Below are 21,313 nucleotides of genomic sequence, written 5' to 3'. Positions count from 1 at the left end.
ACCGGAAGTGCGTCGGTGGACAAGATGGCGGCTTGCATGGGAAGTTCTGGCAACGTGACTCCGTGATCCCAGCGCGACTCGGAAACCAGCGGCGGAGGGCAGAGCGCGGGCAGCGGGGTATGTGTTAATAATGTGTTATAACGTGTGTTTATTGATGGGAAGTGACTGACAGCATGGGCTGGAGGGTAAGGAGGGGATTCTACTGGGTATCAATTAAAGGGTGACTTCCTAATAATGGGTATATTATTATTTATATATAGACAGAGCAGAAATGAACGCACTCCAAAGACTTTATAGAGATTTTCAAATAAAATTTAAACTTTTATTCAATCCATTTAAAAAGTCAACGTTTCAGCTCCCACATGGAGCTTTTCATCAGGATGAAAGCTCCATGTGGGAGCTGAAACGTTGACTTTTTCCATCAGGATGAAAGCTCCATGTGGGAGCTGAAACGTTGACTTTTTCCATCAGGATGAAAGCTCCATGTGGGAGCTGAAACGTTGACTTTTTCCATCAGGATGAAAGCTCCATGTGGGAGCTGAAACGTTGACTTTTTCCATCCTGATGAAAGCTCCATGTGGGAGCTGAAACGTTGACTTTTTAAATGGATTGAATCAAAGTTTACATTTTATTTGAAAATCTCTATAAAGTCCTTGGAGTGCGGTCATTTCTGCTCTGTCTACATGATCCTTGCCAGACCAGCACTGGGCACCACAGGAATACACCAGGAGTGCAAGCCCTTGCTATTTATTTTTTTATATAGATATCTGGTAGTTTACTATCCCCATGTAAAAAGATTGCCCAGGTCTTTTTAAGATTTGTTTTTGAAGGTGTTGATGTTGCTACATGTGTTCCTGTCTAGTGGAAATGTAACTTTTTTTTTTTAAGTTAAATGCAACTAGTGGCCACTAATTTTAAACTGAGTTCCACTACTGAAATTTTAACCAGCAAGTGTGTGTGTGTGTGTGTTTTAGCCAGTGCAACTTGTAAAATTGAGTTTTACATCTTAAATTGTCTACATACCTTCTCTGCTCAATTTTGTTCTCTCAACCAGAGGAGCAAAGTAATGTCACTGCCAGGAAGATGGGGCTTCATATAGCTGAAACTTGGGAATTAAGTGAAAGTAATCTAGCTGAAGTATTGTGTGACTGACAGATCGGTGTGGGCTACAAAACACACGTGACAGATTACCTGGAAGATGAAAGTGGATGGGTCCAAGATTGCTATCAGAAAAACTGGCAAATGTAAAAAAAAATATCACACTACTGCAGAGTGTATGTTTTAAATGGTGCTATAAAGGCTACTCTAGCATAACCTCTGATGATTAACCACAATCTACAAACCATAACACCCAGGATGGGACAAATAAAATAGGTTTGGACACAACTTCTGGAGAATAATAAAACAAAAATCTACACTGCCATAGTGATGGAATTCTGAAATATTGGTAAAAGAAAAAAATGTACACTATTCCTTTCATGGAACTTGGTAATATTACATGATGGTTTGGCCATGTGTGACTTCTGCTAGCACTCACACTGTCTATAACAGCTAATGTCATTAGTAGGATGTCTACAAGGTATATAGTAACATCTGTTCAGATCTTATCCCCTACTGAACTGTGGAGGTAATAGCACTTTTTAACAACTCAGTCAAAAATGCACATATTACCTTTTGCATAACACTATTCTAGTACAGCCTGCCATCTGATGCACATGGAAAATGTCCCAAAGTCAAATTCATTAAGTACGCACAGGACAACTGAGGAAGATTGTGGAATCAATTAATTGGAAGGATAGTGGCCGTAGTTTGTGTTGTTCAGCTACACAAGCCTCAGTGGGAGTAATAAAAGAAATGATCTAAAACGTAATGAAAAACGTTTTTTAAAAGTCTGAGATTGTACGGAAAATATCTTCACCTTGTTGTTGTAGCACCATTTTTTTTTTTCTTTCACTCACAAAGTAGAATATCCCTAATAGAAAAGTCAATAACTTATCCTGTAGTCAGCTGGGCCACTTTCTCAAGATTGCGTGCGTCCTATCCAGAAGCAAACCAGAACTGAAGATGACTGCAGTATATGCTGTATAGAGCATTACCTGGAAAGATACATTATTGCAGTCTTTAAATGGAAATTAATTGCAATTTCATCCGAAGCGTCATAGCAAACTTGCTTTTGAAATATTTGCCAAAGAAAATAGTTGTAATTAAGTTAATACCATAACCATCTCAGTAAAGTTGAGAAAGTTGAGAAAGTTCTGTAAACATCAAATCTCATTTTGGAGTAACTAAACAATATTTCTTTGCACATTAATATTGTAGCTTTCTAATTTATTTATTATTTGCATTTTTGTTTGTGTGCATATTTCAGCTGAATTCATGGTCTTTTGAAGAATCAAATTTACCTACCTTGGGGCACATTTCGTAGCAAAGACAAAATGTCTAGCTACAAGCCTGTAGCGATCTCTTCCTTCCCCAAACTTGGTGAAAAGATAACGCAAGATACCCTGTACTGGAAGCGTTACAAGGTAACAGAAATAGCTTTATTTTAATCATTTCTAATCGAAAAGTTCCAATTATTTTTTTTTTGTGTGGTTACGTTTGTGTGTAGTTGCAGTATGTAAAAGGAAACAGAAATTGATAGTTTTGTGTGTATTAAACATGATGTAGGAGTCTATTTGCTGCAAATCCTGTGGTTTGCAAGGGATGGATTCTAACAAGGATAGATATGTATCAAAGGACCAAATGATTTCCCTCTCCATAAAACCAGTACAATATCTCAACGTTAACATGTCACTATGTAGAGAGACAATGCTATTACACTAATTGTGTCCATGTATAACAAAAAATAAAACATTCCCTAAGAGGAAAAAGTTACAGATAACTAAAAGTTAGGTTTGATGTGGCAAAAAGAATGCAGCACACATTTAATATACAGTATAGTATGGTATTAATGAACAAACGGTCGTCCAATTTCTATGACCATCAGCGTCTTCTCTTATTTTTGGCTGGTACTGAGGCAACCCCAATTTGCATACAATATTTCACTCCCCTAAATATTGCATGCATTTGTAGGTAGCTTGTGGAGCCAGGTTTAATATATATTCTTAAGAGGGGCGGGATCAGACGCGCTTCGTCTGAGCTCCAGGGCCCGAAAGATGGCGCAAATTGGAGGCAAACCGCGACCACCAAGCCACGCCGGATCCACACTGGCCCCCAGGAGCTGGGGCGAACGGGGAAACCGCTTACCCGGTGCCAACAGTAACCCGACTGGGGCCCAGAGCTGGATGGAGCTTGAGCCGGGTTGAGACAGCCGCTCTCTCGGGTCTCCGGCCGGGGTCGTGCTCTCTTCCCCCCCCCGGACCAGGGGGGTCATCCCAGTCTGCAAGGGCATCGAGCAGTGGGTCAACTTGGGGCCTAAACACCCGCCCTGGCGAGGAATATTCACCAGCGACAATCCACAAAATGGCCGTCGCACACCAGCCATGTGCGAGAGCTGCTGGAACGATCAAGCTGACTGGGGGGGAAACCATCACCAGACCACCAGGATAGCCTAACCCAGGCCTCTGCTGTCGAACTAAGCTGGCAAGACTAAGGTACAGGCTGTGGGCAAATATTACGGGGAAAACAGGCATCCACAAAACGGGACCCTATTGAACCGCCCCTATACAGCAGATCCACAAGGGTCACCAGACCCTAGCACTGCCAAACCTGACCAGACAAGTCAGAGGGAACAATGAGACACTCACCCTGCATCCAGCTAGACATGGTACCCCCTACCAGCCCTGTCCCACGAAACCGCGACTACCGCTACAAGCCAACAAACAGCGCAGGACGACTAAAAACTGCACCACCAGGGCACAAGCGGCACTCACCAGGCAAATGCAGAGCAGCAAGAGCCACAGGAGAACTTCCCGCTGGCCAGCCTCGCTGCCGAAGCAAGCACAGATGACCCCACAAACCCTGCTCAACTTAGCGGACTCATGCAACTTAGCTGGAACCCAGGGACATTGAACTATGCTCATTCTTAGTATCACTAACTCCAACTGTGCTCAGCCAGACGCACTGCATTCCACCCACACAGCATGCTTTACACACTATATTAAGCGAGGAAAACAATCTAGAATGCCACACTAGCAAACTTTAGGGCTCAGACACCCACTTTAACTCATGACAAGCGTCACCAAACTTAACCCTAATGTAAAGACGTATAAAACATTGAATTTGAGGCATTCCAATAATCTGCTAACACGTTCAAACTAGAGCCAATCACCCAGTGCCCAGGGCACACACGTCAGTATAGATAACCTGAGTGCTAAGCTATGGTGATTTTCTCAACTACTGACAAATATCACTCTACTAGTGTTATCCGTTTGTTATTACACTTTAAAAAAAATGTGCACAGTTACTCATGCCATACCATTGTATTTACCTGTCTACTAAATTACTGGCGATAGCTATTGTGGCATGGCCAGAAAAATGTTATCTGTATAATCTATGCACACAAAAAAATAAAGAATTAAAAAAATATATATATGTATTCTTAAATGATTGCGCAAGCCTTTCGATCTCTATTTTTGAAAGGATGCTCTGAGGTACATAAGTAACCACTGCAACAGGGCTTAAAGTTAGAAGTCCCAGACTACTAGCCAATCCTTAATAGTTGCTTGTCGGTACAAGTCATAGTATGCCCACCAGGGAGGTAATTTCTACTCTATAGGGCTAAATTTGCACTTGCTAGTGATGAGTGGATGTTTTGGGCCTTGACTACAGTTTATTGTAGTAGTTATAATGCTATGAATCTATTGGTAGAGTCTCCAAGATTTGTCAGACCACGAGGTACTTCGTGCCTCTTTAAGAATCTGTTGTGGATGACGCTGCAAAAAAAGCTAGATACATGATGGGATTTTAATGAAGTGTTAGTTCTACTGGATTTAGCTCTTAGAACTTTCTTCCACATATCACTTTTAATAGGTTTTTATCTATGGTATGTGATAGAAGCATTTTGCTGTCCTTTAAGCAATCATACTTTTTAAGATGTGGCTTTATTGGTTTCCATAATGTTTGCGATTTAAATATATCCTGATCTTCGTTGGCCTCTGGAAGAAACTTTAAATGGAAGAAAGTGAATCAGCGGCCAAATCCGAACATGTGCTTTTTATGCTTAAGATCCTCCTGGTATAGTTACGTTTATGTTTATTCCATCATGGATATTGACATTCACTTTTTACTGCAAACGTGCTATACGTTATTTAAATAGCCACGGACTTTCCATCTATTTCTTTAATCCTGGCAAAGGTTATGTCTTACTTGACTGGTTAATGATGTAAAGAGAGCAGTATAGTAGTAACACATAAAAATATATTTCAGGGCAACGCAAAACATTAGTTTACACTAGATGGCATTTTATTGCATGTACAAGTATTTCTGTTCTGTCGTGATGGTGTAACAGTAATGTATAGCATATTTTATCGATAACCCTTTCATGTATTTTTATTCCTTAGACACCAGTTCAGATTAAAGAATTTGGTGCCATCACAAAAATACACTTCTCGCCTATACAGCCATGTAACTTCGCAGTCACATCCTCTACTAGGGTAAGTGTAATTGTAAAGGTACTTTTCACATAATGGTAATCTTTTTACATTTATTTTTTCTTTTTGTACAAGTTTTGCTTTTAAACCCAATCTTTATAGTCCCATTTTTAAATGTAAGCTTTAGGCACTCCAAGTCCTCCATCTCAATGAAGTGGTTATAGTGTGTGAAGTCCCCTGGCGCCATCATTCAATGTTAGACAGTTTCAAATGTTTTCATGCTAACTGAGTCCGCAACAACCCGCCCCCTCTGTGCTCCTTGAGTTAATGAGGAAACATTAGCCTGAACAGCAATTGGCCTATTACAGCCATTCATTGCAGGTATTAATCAATCTCTACCCCACAACAAAAACAGAATATGAGAACTCTAAGAATGAGCAAAAGTTCAGAGAAACCTCAGTAACTTGCCCTTCACTTAGTCCCTGCTCAGCATTTCGGATGTGGAATCAGTTTGATGTGTAAATAAAATAGGTTCACTTTGGAATGGCACAATTGAGTGCAAATCTTTTGAGACCTGAGCGGTACTAACTGAATGGGAAGATATTGAGGTTTCTGTGAGCTTTTGTTCCCAAACATTTGTTTTAATTGCAATTGAGGCCTCAGCCATGCCTCCAGTGAGCCTGGATTGTGGGCATCCAGAGACCACCATTCAGTATTTTACTGCTCGAAAATGGTATTGCAGTGAGTGGAACGGCAACAGCCTAGGCACTACAACCAATTAAATGATCTGAAACGGTTATAGTGTCTAGAGTGTCCCTTTAAGTATGCTCATTCATGTGAGCCAGTAAATTTACCTAGCCTCCCTGTTTGCTGTATGTAGGATCAGTCCCAGGTTTCAGATGTATAAATACAAGGTTGCATTTCTTCTTTCGTTCTTTGGATTCTCTTTTTTGGTCTAATGTCCTGATGGCTAGCCAAGTAATAAAGTAGAATTTTTCTTCCTCCAGATTCACGTCTATGGGCAGTACTCTCAAGAACCTATAAAAACCTTCTCCCGCTTCAAAGATACCGCTTATGGTGGTACATATCGAGATGATGGGAAGCTGCTTGTCGCAGGCTGTGAAGATGGAGTTGTTCAGCTCTTTGACATCAATGGAAAAGCTGCTCTAAGACAGTTTTACGGTCATAACAAGTAGGTATTATTGGTTTTAGTATGAAATGTCACAGAACGGATCTGAGGTAGAATGTTTTGCCACAGTTTATCCTCTTACCTGGGTTCCTGCCAGTCGTCGAACCTCCTATTAACCTGTTGACACCCATCAGGCTTCTGCAGAAGATGGCAATCATTCATTGGTGGAGAGCATCATCTGATCTCTCTCAGCTAATGAATAACTCTCTGTGCATGGAATAGGCACAGAATTTACATTCCAAACTGACTATTCTGCTGCAGGTGGAGTTACACCTCAAGCAGCAAAATAAAATATCTGTGTGTAGAGTTTCTGAAATGCTGCACATACAGACTCCAGTGTTTTGAAGTCATTATGGTGCTTGAAGCAACACTTTATTTTTTTATTTTCTTTTTAAATTTCAATAATTACATCTTGGCAGATATTCCCACAGAATTATCCTTCCCAGAAGAGTACACTGGCAATGACTAACCATACCCAAATTTCACATTATGCCCAGCCAGCCTTAACACTTCTGGGTGATATGCTAGGTATTTGTGTTAAGATTCACTAAGAATACCTATTGGCGCAGAGTTCATATTTACTGAGCTGTCAGAAGCAGGTCGATTACTTTTATATGGATCAGAGAGATAGACCATACTAGATTATATGATAAACTTCATTGTGTTTTTTGTTTTTTTTTGTTACTGGCAATATGTTTCTTATTAACAGGCAGTTCAGTTGAGGTTCTAGGATCCCATTAACCTGTGTGCAAGATTCAACTTTGCTCAGTGTGTGTGTGTGTGTGTGTGTATACACACACTATGAAAAATCCTCGGTTTCCTGAAATTTGAACTTCACTCTGAATGCGTCATCATTATTTTATTGAACCCTGTTATTGTCCATTGTACTTTCATTAGACAGAGTGGTTTAAAATAAACTTCTTTACTGAAAAAGACCGCATGAATGATGTAAACCATGTTTCAAACTATACAAAATACTTACCTGATGCCTAAAAGTACAAATAATTAAAGGAGTTCTGTGTAACAATGCTGCTTTGTGCTTTTGTTTTCAGATCAGTACATTTTGTGGACTTCACATCTGATAAGTATCGGATAGTGTCCGGTTCTGATGATTATTCTTCCAAGATTTGGGACATTCCAAATGGAGCTCAAATTGTAAACTACAAGGAGCATACAGATTATGTGCGATGCGGCTGTACCAGCAAACTGAATGAAGATCTATTTGTAACCGGTATATATATATTTTTTTTTTTTTTATTATTTTAAAATAATAATCTGTTTGAATGTTAGTTAGCAGCTACATTGCCCACATGCAGACTTAATGGCTAAACAAATATTTATCACTGCAGTTAATGGTTGAACCTTTCACTGCTTGATGGGGACGTGGCCTTACTGCGAATGGCGCCAGACGTGTAAGTCTGAAGCTCCGAGTTAGCTGAAACCTCCACACTGTATGCTACAGTGATGCAAGCGAATCTGGGCTTACTGGCCTCACCTCCGAACGGAGACTTAAGATGACCCACTAATCCTGGGATATTGCCCTATGTCCCCAGACTTATTCCTGTGTCTGTCCCTTCCTAACTCAAAGAAACAAAAATGATACACAGAGTGAAATTAATAGTGAAAGGTTTGACTGTTCCATGTGTGCTGCAGTTAAATTCATGATCTTCTTCTTCGTACTTTTACAGGGTCATATGATCATACTATCAAAGTGTTTGATACGCGAACGGAAAAGAGTGTGTTGACAATGGATCATGAGCAGCCAGTAGAAAGTGTGCTTCTTTTTCCTTCTGGGGGCCTTCTTGTTTCAGCTGGTGAGTAATTGTTCCGGTTTGTGTATAAAAATAATAGAATGTACATGCGCACTGGAATCCAGGAGGTCAGAGATTCAATCTTTTAAGCAGTGTTTACGACTCTGCAATGATCGCTCCAAACTTTACAAACTCAAACTGTAATCATCTGACCTGTGACTCATAAAGGTTTGTAAACTGCTATGTTTACACTGAGGGTTAATCCAGCCTCTAGTGGCTGTCTCACTGACAGCCACTAGAGGAGCTTCCGCGATTCTCAATGCGCATTGATCTCGCACTGGACGTCCATAGGAAAACGAGTTTGTTTTCCTAGCCCTATAGTGGTCCTTTAATGATCCATTCTTTAACTGTTTAATTAAACTTAATTCAGGAAAACCCTTGTATTTGACTCTTCAGTGTCAGAGGAATCTCTGATTTAGGAACTCAATTTTGGCTGTTGCCAATGGTCTGTCTAATGTAGGTCTGTTGCAACCAGTGGGACTGCTTGTAATATTTTGTCAGTCATTCTAGTGTTTGATCACCTGCAAACATTTTTGGCTTCTTTATGCGTGGTCTTCAAAGAGTTCTATGTATTCGTCTATGTGCGGATAAAGCCACATCCAAGAGCATCACTTCCAACTTGGTGCTGATCTACTTGTTTAGTAATACGGTTATTCCTCTCTGGCAGTACTGACTGACCGCTTGCCCATGGCATTATGTGTAGATATGGCAGCACATAGTCTGCACATTAATAATATCCAGTGCTATGCATGTATATTTTATTGTGATGGAAATTTAACCATATACTCTGCATTAAAATGCCAATTATTTTGGCAATACCACTCCTAAATAATTGCTCTGAAACAATGTCCCCAGTTCTTGCTTGTCCCAGTTTTGGGATAGACGGATCCTTTGTGTTTTGCTGAAGTTATTTGTTAACAGATGTTCATTTCTCTGTTATTCTCCCCTTTCTTTCAGGTGGACGATATGTCAAAGTCTGGGACATGCTGAAAGGTGGCCAATTACTCGTGTCATTAAGAAATCATCACAAAACCGTCACTTCGTTGTGTCTAAGCAGCTCTGGTCAGAGGCTGTTGTCTGGCTCCCTCGATCGGTACGCACTATGCTTTCATTTCTTTCCTTCTGCACTTTCAGATATTGTATTTGCAAGAGAACGTAGATCACTCCCCCCTCCCTGTAGTATTCAAATAGACCTGTTAGTTTTTTTTGTTTTGTTTTTTTAGAAACATAGAATGTGACGGCAGATAAAAACCATTCGGCCCATCTAGTCTGCCCGATTTTCTAAATACAGTTTTTTTGGGCCACTTGACATATCCAGAATGAGCTTGCTCGAGTATGTCTTCACTTTCATCACATATTCTAGAAATAATATACTGAGTTTTTGTTGTGCCTGAAAATTCTAGTTCGTACTGGCATCAAATTTCCTTTAATGTATGTTAACTTTGTAATGAGGCTTTACTGTACCGTTTATACATTGTTTAAACACAGTAAGAGAATTGCTGGTGGTTTACCAGCTGTAAGTGAGGACCATCCAGATGAATAGTTCTAGAGTTCTGCTTGGTAACTTGTAGTAATGTGAGCAGCAATGAGGTTGCAGATCCTGTGTTTCTGTGCACTATTTCTCTGCACATTTTATTGTGTTATTGCATGCCGTTTTAATTGTGAGTTAAAGTAAGAACTGTTGTGTTTTTATAACAGGCACGTGAAGATCTACAGCACAATGAATTATAAAGTAGTTCACAGTTTTGATTATGCAGCCTCCATTCTAAGCCTTGCGTTGGCGGTAAGTGTCAAAGTGGATTTTAATTTGTTTTGATTTCTATATATTTTTTTATTATTATTATTTATTCTCATATTTTTGGCATTTATTTCTACAATACAAGAACGAATTTGCATTATTGATCAAGAATATTAAGGGGGCAACTAATACATTCTAAATGGATGGTTTTTATTATATATGCTCAGTAAATCCTTTCCCTCACACTTTATTTTTTTTTTATTTTTATGTTTTTATTTTTGTATTTTTATTTTTAAATCTAGCCGGACGATGAAATGATTGTGGTTGGAATGACCAATGGGGTGTTAAACATTAAACACCGGAAACCCGCAGAGAAAATTACCTCTGAAACTACCAAAAAGAGGCACCCACGTTACAGGATGTTTGTCCGCGGCAAAGACTACATGCCCAAACAGGTACTATAATGGCAAATTAACTCCTGTTCACCAGATTGTGGGGCAGCTCGTAACTTTTGGAAAAATACCCTGACCCTTTTCTGCTTGAATTGGAGAATTCTGTCATTTGTTCATGCTCTAATGTCACTGTCCATTCAGAGATTTGTAGTATTTTTATAATGCAAGTTGTTAAATCCGTTTTGCAAACATAGAAACATAGAATGTGACGGCAGATAAGAACCATTCGGTCCATCTAGTCTGCCCAGTTTTCTAAATACTTTCATTAGTCCCTGGCCTTATCTTATAGTTAGGATAGCCTTATGCCTATCCCACGCATGCTTAAACTCCTTTACTGTGTTAACCTCTACCACTTCAGCTGGAAGGCTATTCCATGCATCCACTACCCTCTCAGTAAAGAATACTTCCTGATATTATTTTTAAACCTTTGTCCCTCTAATTTAAGACTGTCCTCTTGTTGTGGTAGTTTTTCTTCTTTTAAATATAGTCTCCTCCTTTACTGTGTTGATTCCCTTTATGTATTTAAATGTTTCTATCATATCCCACCTGTGTCGTCTTTCCTCCAAGCTATACATGTTAAGATCCTTTAACCTTTCCTGGTAAGTTTTATCCTGCAATCCATGAACCAGTTTAGTAGCCCTTCTTTGAACTCTCTCTAAGGTATACAGTACTCCAAGAGAAACATTCTCCAAGAGAAACAGTACTCCAAGAGAAACATTCTCTTGATATTAACATCATACTCTGCTCTCACAAAAATCATTTGTTGAAATTGTTTAATAGAATGTTTTTTATTTATTTTTTGTCGTGCTTATTGTCTTGTCATTATTTTCTTTTCAGGACGACATTTTTATCAGTAAACCTGTAAGGGAACACTTAAAGAAATACGACAAATTGCTGAAAGGTTTTGAAGTGTCAAAGGCCCTTGATGCAGTTTTGGAGGTAAGCATGTGTGTGTCTTTTGTCTTTATAGTGACTGCCTATACACTGTTACGTTAAATCATTTGCATCATTGAAATTGGTAACATACAAAATTGCAACTGATGTTAATTGCAAGATGGGGATTGCAAAGTTTTTAGGAGACAATGCTGCCATGCCATCACAATTCATTATTTCCCTCTGTTATTGATTATGTAGTGTCCTATTTCCCATGATACAGATAGGAAGATAATGATTGAAGAGGCAGAGAACCAATAGTCTCATAGTAATGCGCTGGAACGGTACAATGCAACCAAGTAGTTAGAATAAGACATTTTAAACTTGAAGAAATGGGAAGGTGGAGTTTGACATTACAAAGTGGACGAGCAGAAGAACCGTGATTTACCTGTATTATGTTAATCTATCGAAGCTTCCAATTTGATTAGTTTGGCCTGAAATTTTGAAATTCACTTTGAATTCTCACTTTGGTAAATGAATTGTACTTTTAAAATATTTGTGTAAAACCAGTATCATGCCCTCACTTTTCCTGATTTACCAAAATACATAAAGAGAAGTAGTTCCTGAAGTTACCTACAAACTGCTCAATAATGTTTTATTTTTCTCTTCTCAAACAATAATCTTGTAAAGGTGTATTTTCAATGCTAGTTTATATCGAGGTATAAAGTGTAATCTGTTTTTTACTGGCTACCTGGTTTACTAGAACTATTGAGAGAGTGTAATTAGAAATCTATCCACTTCTTTTCATGCTACAATGTAGAAAATCTGTAAAATGTCTTTTGCAGAAGACCATGTGACTTTACCTACTAGAACATGTTTTGTAGGGTATGGCTGAAAATGGTAGGAAAATACCTGACTTCACATGCTTCCCTTCTTCCGATCCACGATTCTGAGACCACTGATTTAGTGAATGAACACTGTCTGTTAGCCAAGGCCGTACGAGTGCTTCTAGTATCAGCTGTGTATCTGCACTTTGCAGGATTTCTTCTAATAAGATTCCTTCCTCCCTTCATCTTTCTTAGGCTCCACTTCGAATCCAGAGGCCTGAAGTGACTGTAGCTGTTATGAATGAACTGAAGCGAAGAAGAACACTTAAAAATGCTCTAGCCGGACGGGATGAAAAACAACTCAACCTCCTTCTCGCCTTCCTTCTGAAGTAAGACAGAGATGTTGCTCCTCCTGATCTCAAATCTCACTTTTAACCCCTTAAAACCGGAGGGCGTACTATTACGCCCTATTCTTAGCGGCTCTAAATGCCGCAGGGCGTAATAGTACGCCCTCACGGTTTTTCTTACTTACCCGGTCACTGGCGATCCCATGCTGGCGATCGTGGTCGGGGGGTCCCGCGGCAGATCCTGCCTCCTCCAGCCCCCCCCCCCCCCCGGCAATGTGAGAGTGAGGTCAGTTAGTCCTCCTGCTGGCTGGAAATGAAATAAAATAAAGTTAAAATCAGTGTAAGAAAAAAAGAATTATATAATTAGATCATATATATTTATATATATATACACACACACACACACACACACACACACACACACACACACACACACACACACACACACACAGTGTCTAGGTGTATTTTACTATTAATATATATATATATTATCAAATTGCACATAGATTGATGCAGATTAAATATATAATTATTGTTATATATATATATTTATTTATAATATAAAAATATGTAAATACGTTAAATAAAAAATAAATAATGAAAAAATATATAGATGTGATATTAATATATATATATATATATATATTTATATCAAAATACACGTAGAACGAAATATAAATATCTATATACATAAATATATGTGTGTGTGTATATCTATATATCTCTTATAACTTCCCAAAACACCATAAAAACTGTACATAGGGGGTACTGTTTTACACGTGAGACTTTGCTGAATACAAATATGTGTATTTTATTGCAGTAAAAGCAAACAGTATTACGACATTGACAGTTAAAATGTCATCTAGAACCAAAAAAAATAACATTTCTTATTTTCTCCCATTTTTTTCATATGAAATTATGTTTTATAGCTAAATATGTGATCTTAAATGAAAGCCCTGTTTCCCCTGAATAAAATGATATATAATAAGGGGGGTAAATTACAGTTGGACAGACATATAGCGCAAATGCCAGGTTTTGTTTATGTTTTGTTTTGTTCACAACATGTACATTTGGCTCAGTCCTTAAGGGGTTAATCAATAACGATGGTTTGATTGCTACTAAAGATATTTGTGTTTTTTTTTTTCTTATTCTTATGTAGTTAAATTAACTTTACTTTCAGTGGTTTTGTGTAATAATGTTTAAGGTCAACACGACATGTAGTTAACTGGCAACTCTTTTTTTTTTTTTTTTCTTTGAACAGAAATCTAGTAGAACCAAGATTTGGTCCAATCTTAGTCCATGTGGCAGACCAAGTCATAGGTAAGTGTACTCTTTCAATGACAATCTTAAAAGGAAGCTGTGTGCGCGTGTGTAAAATCTCTCATTATGGGGGCGGGGCCTGACCGTCATGGTGGTTAGACGTGTGTAGCTGGAGCTCCCTACTAAACTTGGCCAAAATGGCAACAAAGGCACGTCTTGACCGCCCTACAATGCAACACGAGACCCCAAGCGACTTACTAAAGCAGAGTCCACATGGTAAACTGGTAAAGCGGGCCAAGAGTGGACGACGGACGGCAAATTGTGCCCGCAGGGACATGCGGCCTGGCGCGTGCCGGGCGGGAGGGCCGACCTCCCAGCCTGGGGATGCCTGGAGACCTACTGCCACGAGCGGGCACCCCGCCCCTGGGGGTCCCCCCAGACAAAGCGGGAACACATGAGACGAAGGCCGGAGAAACGAGAGGCCACCCTGAGATGGCGGAGTCCATGCGGCCCACCAGCAAGCACGAGACTCCACAAGAACCAGTGTCCAACTTGGACCGCATTTTCGCTGAGTTCTGGCTTAAGCTCAAGCACCAGCTCCAACAACAGGCCCCCGCGACCACCTGGCCCAAGCTGCCCTCCTTGACAGCTGCCAACCGACCCACAGCAACGGAACGCAGCACCGGTGGGATCTAGGCCCAGAAAAGGGCGGCAGAGAGGGGAACGCACACATCGCACATACAGGGTAACGAAGCGGAAGCCAAGTACAAGCCTGCTCCAAACGCTTACCACCTCAGGGGAGACCCTACACAGGCAGCAAGGTACAGCCAAACAACCTCACCAACTCCTGTCGCCACACACCAGGGCCCCCATTCCCACAAGGTACCTCCTGGAGGCGCAGGGCTGGGACCGATCAACTGCCTCACAACACCGGCCACCTACGCATGCAGCATATCGCAACAACGCGACCCAAACAGCGACATGGCGCTGGAGAGAGCTGGCAGACCCACAAGACCGGTGGCATATGGATCTCAGGCTGCCGTGCGAGACTACGCATTCCCTATGCAAGGGGTAGGCTGACTGCACTGTGTGAACTCTCGGGTAAGCACCAGTCTCTAATGCCGGCCCCACTCACCCATAGGAGATTTATGGTAGAACTTTTTTTTTTTTTTTTTTTTTTTTTGCTCCTGCCAGATCCACATCTTAAACACTCAGGCTCTGTAATTAGTCTTAAAAAAAATGGTGCAGCACACCAGATAGGCATAAAGCCCTAAAGCCAACCTCCTCTGATTTATATTATTTTATGATTTGTTATCTCCTGCATAAAAGGTAATGTGTGAGTGGAAAGGATGCAGTTACAGGGAGCTAGCCACCGAGGTCCTGTTTATTTAGAAAATGTAATCTTGCTCAAATATGCACCCACCATAGAAACACAGCTTAACTTTATATGTTTTTCTGGCATATGGTCGCCTGACGGGTACCCTATTCAACGTAAATTCCAACATGTATAAACCTGGTATAATGCTAGCCGCCTAGTATATTAACACTGTTCCTCGCATTGAGGCCTCTCGACGTATAACTAATCATACCGTTATCTTCTGTTAAAATCTCTGCTACGATCTCACAACTTAACTACTTAAAGCATGTATAATCTACTGCATACAGCGTGTTTAAAACATAACATTTAAAAAATATGCCGATACTCTTACGCCGCAAATGTACAACTACTGTGTTTATATATTTTGAATATGCTGTTGTGGCATTGACAACCTTTTTGTTACTCCCTGCACAAAGAAAAATAAAGAATTTAAAAAATAAAAAATCTCATTATATGAAGCCAAAAAGAGTAGGCAAGAAAAACAAACAAAGGAAATGGGTTATGTGAGCAGCACACCATGCTTAGCCATATGATTGGCAACCCACAACAGAGCCAGAAATGCGGCCACCCCTTTAAAAATGTATTTGCCATTCCTCGCTCACTAGGAGAGAAATGAATTTCTCATCTGGTACACGAATTAGTAATAAACGTTTTTTTGAAGTTCCAGTAGAGCTCTTCTCAAACACAAGATGTACGTGTGATTTGTGTGACCTTGGAGACTTTAGTCATTGATATCTTTGCTATCTGCATAGTGATGCCTCTTTGATTAGAAATCATTGGGGTGGCCAGACGCATAACACTGCAGTGCGTTGTAGTTATGGTGCCCGGAGTACCCCAGTCCTTCCCAAGTGTACGTAGTCAAACTATTTAAGAACCGTTAAGCAAATCACCTAGGGTCCAATCGGCACCTGTCTCCGTCTCCCATGCTCCAGTGTCAGCCGAGTGCTCGTTAATGACCAGGCTTGGCTTGGTGTCAGAGAAGGCAGTTCTCCAGTGGCTTGTTAATTTTGGGAGGGCATCAGAGGGCTTGGATTTTTGACAAATTTAAAAAACAAGTTTTATTTTAGTTTTCTTTTGTTCCTTTCTGAAAACACAAATATTCTATTTTTTTATTTTGATTTGCAGATATCTATGGACCAATTTTTGGAAAGTCTCCGTTAATTGATAAGCAGTTTCTAAAGCTCCAAGAACTACTCGACAAAGAAATCAATTACCAAGAAGAGCTGCTAGAAGTTTTAGGCATGATGGACACTCTCTTTGCAACAATGACTATGAAAAAGGAAACGTCCCTTGCAGTAGACAAACCAGTTGATGTTCTAAAGCCTGTGCAGAGCAGCCAACCTGCTCCCATGCAAACTGTCTGACCAGAGACTTCTAGCAAATGACTTTAACACACGTTTTTGTACCACTTTTTAACAGTTACCTGGTGAAAACATTCAGCCTATGCAAATATCTTATCAGCAAATGTTTCTTTTCGGTTAGAAAAGGAAGGCAAAGACTCGTATTTGTACAATTTTAAAGACTGTTCTTGTTCAGGGTACCCAATATGTTTTTACATAAAGTATCGTTTTCTGAAATGTCAAAAACCTGATCTTTTTAAAGACCTCATTAGGGGTAACAGTTACCTGTTCCATGGTATAAATTTAAAAAAATGTATTAAAACTCCTGACCGCAATAATTTTCTTAACTTAAAGGACCACTATAGGCACCCAGACCACTTCAGCTCAAACTCCGCACTTATTAAGGTAATGAAGGCATTAAGTAATGATTTCCTATGGGCGGGTTTGAATGCGTGCATGCACATTCGGCCGTGCATGCACATTCGGCTCCACTCAAGAGCTGATGTTGGCTGGGGAGGAGAGGTTACCGGTGCAAGTGGCTGAAGTGGTTTTTACAGGCTTGTTTTCCTGGCACTATAGGATCCCTTTAATTGTAAATTACATGGGTTCTATCATATTAAGTTTAAATTACGATTGAGTGAGGATTATCAGGAAGAGTTAGAAATACTTGATTTGTTGTAAAAATTGAGAATCCTTATTTGAAAGTATGAATAGTTTGCTAAATTAAGTAAATGAGACGACATGCCATAAGTGTTGGTGTGTAAAGACTCATGGGAGTTAAATATTTTTGCACTCCAGCATATTTTTTGGTATAACGTTCAAAGTAGAGCAGAGTGAACTGTTTGTGGTATGAAAGGCAGCATGTGTAGCGGAGTGATATACAGCGGTTATAAAATAAAAAAGTTTGCTATGTAAACCTTATTCAGCCATTTACAAGCATTTTGGTGATTTCAACCATATTTGCATATATTATTTAGCCATTCGGTAAGATGTGAAAATGATATATATTTATATTTTCTAATTTGACTATACATTACCAAATAGCACAAAATCATCAGTCGAATCAAATTACATAAATACAGTTCAGGGGCACTAGCACCATTTAACTATGCCCCCCCCCCTCTCCTCATCCAGGCAAACCCTGCTTTTATTAATTTTTTTGCGTGCCTGTTTAGCTGCTGTTCATTTGACTTTATTTTTTGTTGATTGTGTAAAAATTGAACCTCAGGTATGCTGCATCAACAGAAAAGAACAGAAATTAGCTTAATACAAGTTTAATGTACAGCCCTCACTGCTAAGTAGAAAAAGCTGTTAAATGTAGATAAATATCTATGGATGCATTTTCAGGAGGTTAGAATGTTTTTCCCAAATCCCTATATAGTTAACGGAATGTTTGTTCTATATAACTCCAATTGAGCAGAAAAATGGCATTATAACCAGGAAAGTGTATAAAAAGCATACTGAATACCATGCATATAGGGGAGCGGAGTTAAAAGTGACCAGTTTATTTTTCCCCTCCTCCCCGCTTGTAGTATTTTGTAAGGGCCCTGGAAGGTAAAATACCCACTAGGGGTAACAGTGTTGTGGGGGTATATTCTTAGTGAAGACTTTCACTCGATGGCACTGCCATATTGAATTCTGGTTGCGGTCTTCACCTGCTTGGAGCCCTTGTCACTGTTACTTGTGTATGTGAAAGCGTACAACACAGGTATGTTATACTGTGGGATTCTCCAAAGAAGAAACTGCACATTGAGCAAGACAGGAGCCTCTTCCCACAGCGCTCTCTGGTGCTGGCTATGGAAATGGAGCTCTGAACTGTAGTGAATATACACCCTCATAATAAAACTAAAGCTGAAAAAAAACCAGGTACTCGCTTTAGTGAACAGCCTTGTAAATAAACAATAACCCTTCGTAGTTATCGCCAGTTGTAGTCCATGAAGACTGAAATAAAACAAGGCACTTTACTAAACCAAGTAACCCACAATATGTTGTGGCCTTGCACGTCTGTTGTTATACTAAGCACGAATAAAATAAAGAATTTAAAAAAGAAAAAAGTAACCCACAATATGTTTAGTCACCACGGAGGAACTTGTGGATAGCCTATATTTTAGGCCAGGATGGTAAAATATAAAGATGTTATTTTTCCAATGAAGTGTTGGCCAAATAGTTTCATTCAATTGTAGATTATCCACGATGACCAGCTGAGTGGATAACCCCCACCAGGAAATTGAAGGTTTCTTAGGAGTCGTAAGTGTGTGCCATATTTATTGAAACAAAAATTTCACATTTGCTGTTTGTGGATAATTAACAGCTTCCCAGCGATGAATAATGATGTTGACACAATCTCAGTACTGTAGAATTTTTGTATCGCCATAAAGTTGATGACGATAGGTCCTATAGCTTACATTAGGCAGTCAGGTTTTAATCACATTCCTACTGAAAGAATATTAATATTTGAGCAGGAATATAGACTTTGTTTGTGATTTGTACTTTAAAATACATTTCAATGTTTATAGATGCAACCTTGGTTATCAATTCCTACTTAATCAATTGGACTAATTAAAAGAACACTTCACTGCCCAAATACAACAAAATAAAAATCACCATGTAGGAGATATATCCCAAATGCAAACATGTATATTTTTAATTGTGCTATTTTCTAAAAAAATAAATAATTGCTTGCAAAAGCTGCAGAGGACACATTCATACATAAAGCACTTCAGCAATCCAAAGAGATTTAGAGGTGTATAGTGCCCCTTTAAAGGTCAAATAGTTGTCTGTAGGTCCACCAATTTGTTGGTGCTTTATACATAATATGCACTGTAATTATAGCAGCATAATTTCTAACATAACATTTACAGAATATATGAAATATCTGTCAAATAGGTACTTTAACCCGTTGCCGCTGTTCTGATATGTCCTGAACAGTTTTAATGATGTTTGGGTGTAATGACATATCCAACTGACGGTGCCCTCGCTGGATCTGATCAACAGGGCCGCCAGGCAATCCCAAACAGCCAATCTGTTGCGATCAGAGCTACGTGATTGCAGTGACAGCGTGCAATTTATTTATAAAATATTTTACCAGGATGGAAACATTGAGATTTCTCTCGTTTTCAAGTATGTCCTGGGTCCATAAAACATTGCATTGCTACAACTGGATACAATATTACAAAATACAATATACAAACTATATATATATATATATACACACATATATATATATATATATATATATATATACACACACACACACACACATATATAAATTTAATACATAATAGGTAATAAATATATTCAACCATGCCAGTTGCATTCTGTGCTGAGGTATGTGGCCATAGATCTCTTATAAGATTTCAGATTGAATGAAGATTTGTCTGTGTCCCTGAGGTTATTCCATAATTGCGGTGCTCTCTAGGAAAAGGAGGATCGAGCCACTTTATTTTTGTATTGCGGTATGCTAAATATTGTGCTAGTACTGGATCAGACGTTATAGGAGGTTGGAGGAGCCGGGGAGAGCATTCTACTCAGGTAGGGTGGGAGCTTCCCATAAATTATCTTATGCACAAGGCTGGAAAGATGATGAGTGCGTCGGGATTCCAGCGACAGCCAGTTTAGCTATTTTAACATGTCACAATGGAGGGTAAAGTAATTACATTCTAGTATGAAGCAGCAGAACGAATTGTATAACGTATTAAGGTGGGTTTGCTGGGCGGGTGCATACACTACATCCCCATAATCAATGCATTAGCATTTATTGCACTATCTGTTTCCTTACTGTAGGGCTGAGGCAGGATTTGTTTCTGTTACAGGACACCTAGTTTTGGGTAAAGTTTTGAAGAGATTTTTTTCAATGTGAAGGCCAAAGGATAGATTGGGGTCTAGCAACATACCTAGATATTTAAAAGAACAGACTGCTGTCAGTGTGCTATTTGAATTTGTTCTGATACACCGTTGTTGATTTTGTAGTTTACGTAATTTAGGTAATTTAGGTATGACATTGTATTCTCCTCTCCCTTCCCTCACTTTAATATGAGGTGAGAAAAGCAGAAAGATCATTGTTGGCTCTGTTCCAAACTTGCACTGTGTATATTACATAGCTGGAAAGAGACTTGCGTCCATCAAGTACAGCTTCCTCACATTTGTTTTTTGCTGTTGATCCAAAAGAAGGCAAAAAACCCCAATTTGAAGCACTTCCAATTTTGCAACAAACTAGGAAAAATATTCCTTCTTGACCCCAGAATGGCAGTCAGATTTATCCTTGGATCAAGAAGCTATTACCCTACATTGAAAAATTATATCCTGGAATATTCTGTTTTTGCAAGTATGCATCTAGTAGCTGTTTGACCATCTGTATGGACTCTGATAAAACCACTTCTTCAGGCAGAGAATTCCACATCCTTATTCTTACAGTAAAAAAAACATTTCCTTTGCCTTAGATGAAATATTCTTTCTTCCAGTCTAAACACATGACCTCGTGTCCTATGTAAAGTCCGGTTTGTGAATAGATTTCCACACAATGGCTTGTATTGGCCCCAGATAAATCAGTATAATGTTATCATATCCC

The 21,313-nt window shown here is 39.3% G+C and overlaps 1 protein-coding gene across 1 annotated transcript; it reads left to right on the top strand.

Moving 5' to 3' along the window:
• Window positions 1-17: 17 nt before the first annotated feature.
• UTP15 (UTP15 small subunit processome component) lies at window positions 18-16,983 on the top strand. Its single transcript, XM_063453746.1, has 13 exons — window positions 18-117; window positions 2,369-2,525; window positions 5,502-5,594; window positions 6,539-6,723; window positions 7,773-7,951; window positions 8,409-8,534; window positions 9,489-9,624; window positions 10,230-10,314; window positions 10,572-10,724; window positions 11,559-11,660; window positions 12,677-12,810; window positions 14,030-14,088; window positions 16,532-16,983. Exons 2-13 carry the CDS (start codon window positions 2,436-2,438, stop codon window positions 16,768-16,770), a joined length of 1,581 nt encoding a protein of 526 aa, XP_063309816.1. The 5' UTR covers window positions 18-117; window positions 2,369-2,435; the 3' UTR covers window positions 16,771-16,983.
• Window positions 16,984-21,313: the final 4,330 nt, after the last annotated feature.

This window comes from Pelobates fuscus, chromosome 5 (assembly GCF_036172605.1).
Source record: "Pelobates fuscus isolate aPelFus1 chromosome 5, aPelFus1.pri, whole genome shotgun sequence".
Taxonomy (NCBI): Eukaryota; Metazoa; Chordata; class Amphibia; order Anura; family Pelobatidae; genus Pelobates; species Pelobates fuscus.
The sequence above is the reverse complement of the archived record's forward strand: the minus strand, read 5'-3'. Positions and strand labels throughout refer to the sequence as shown.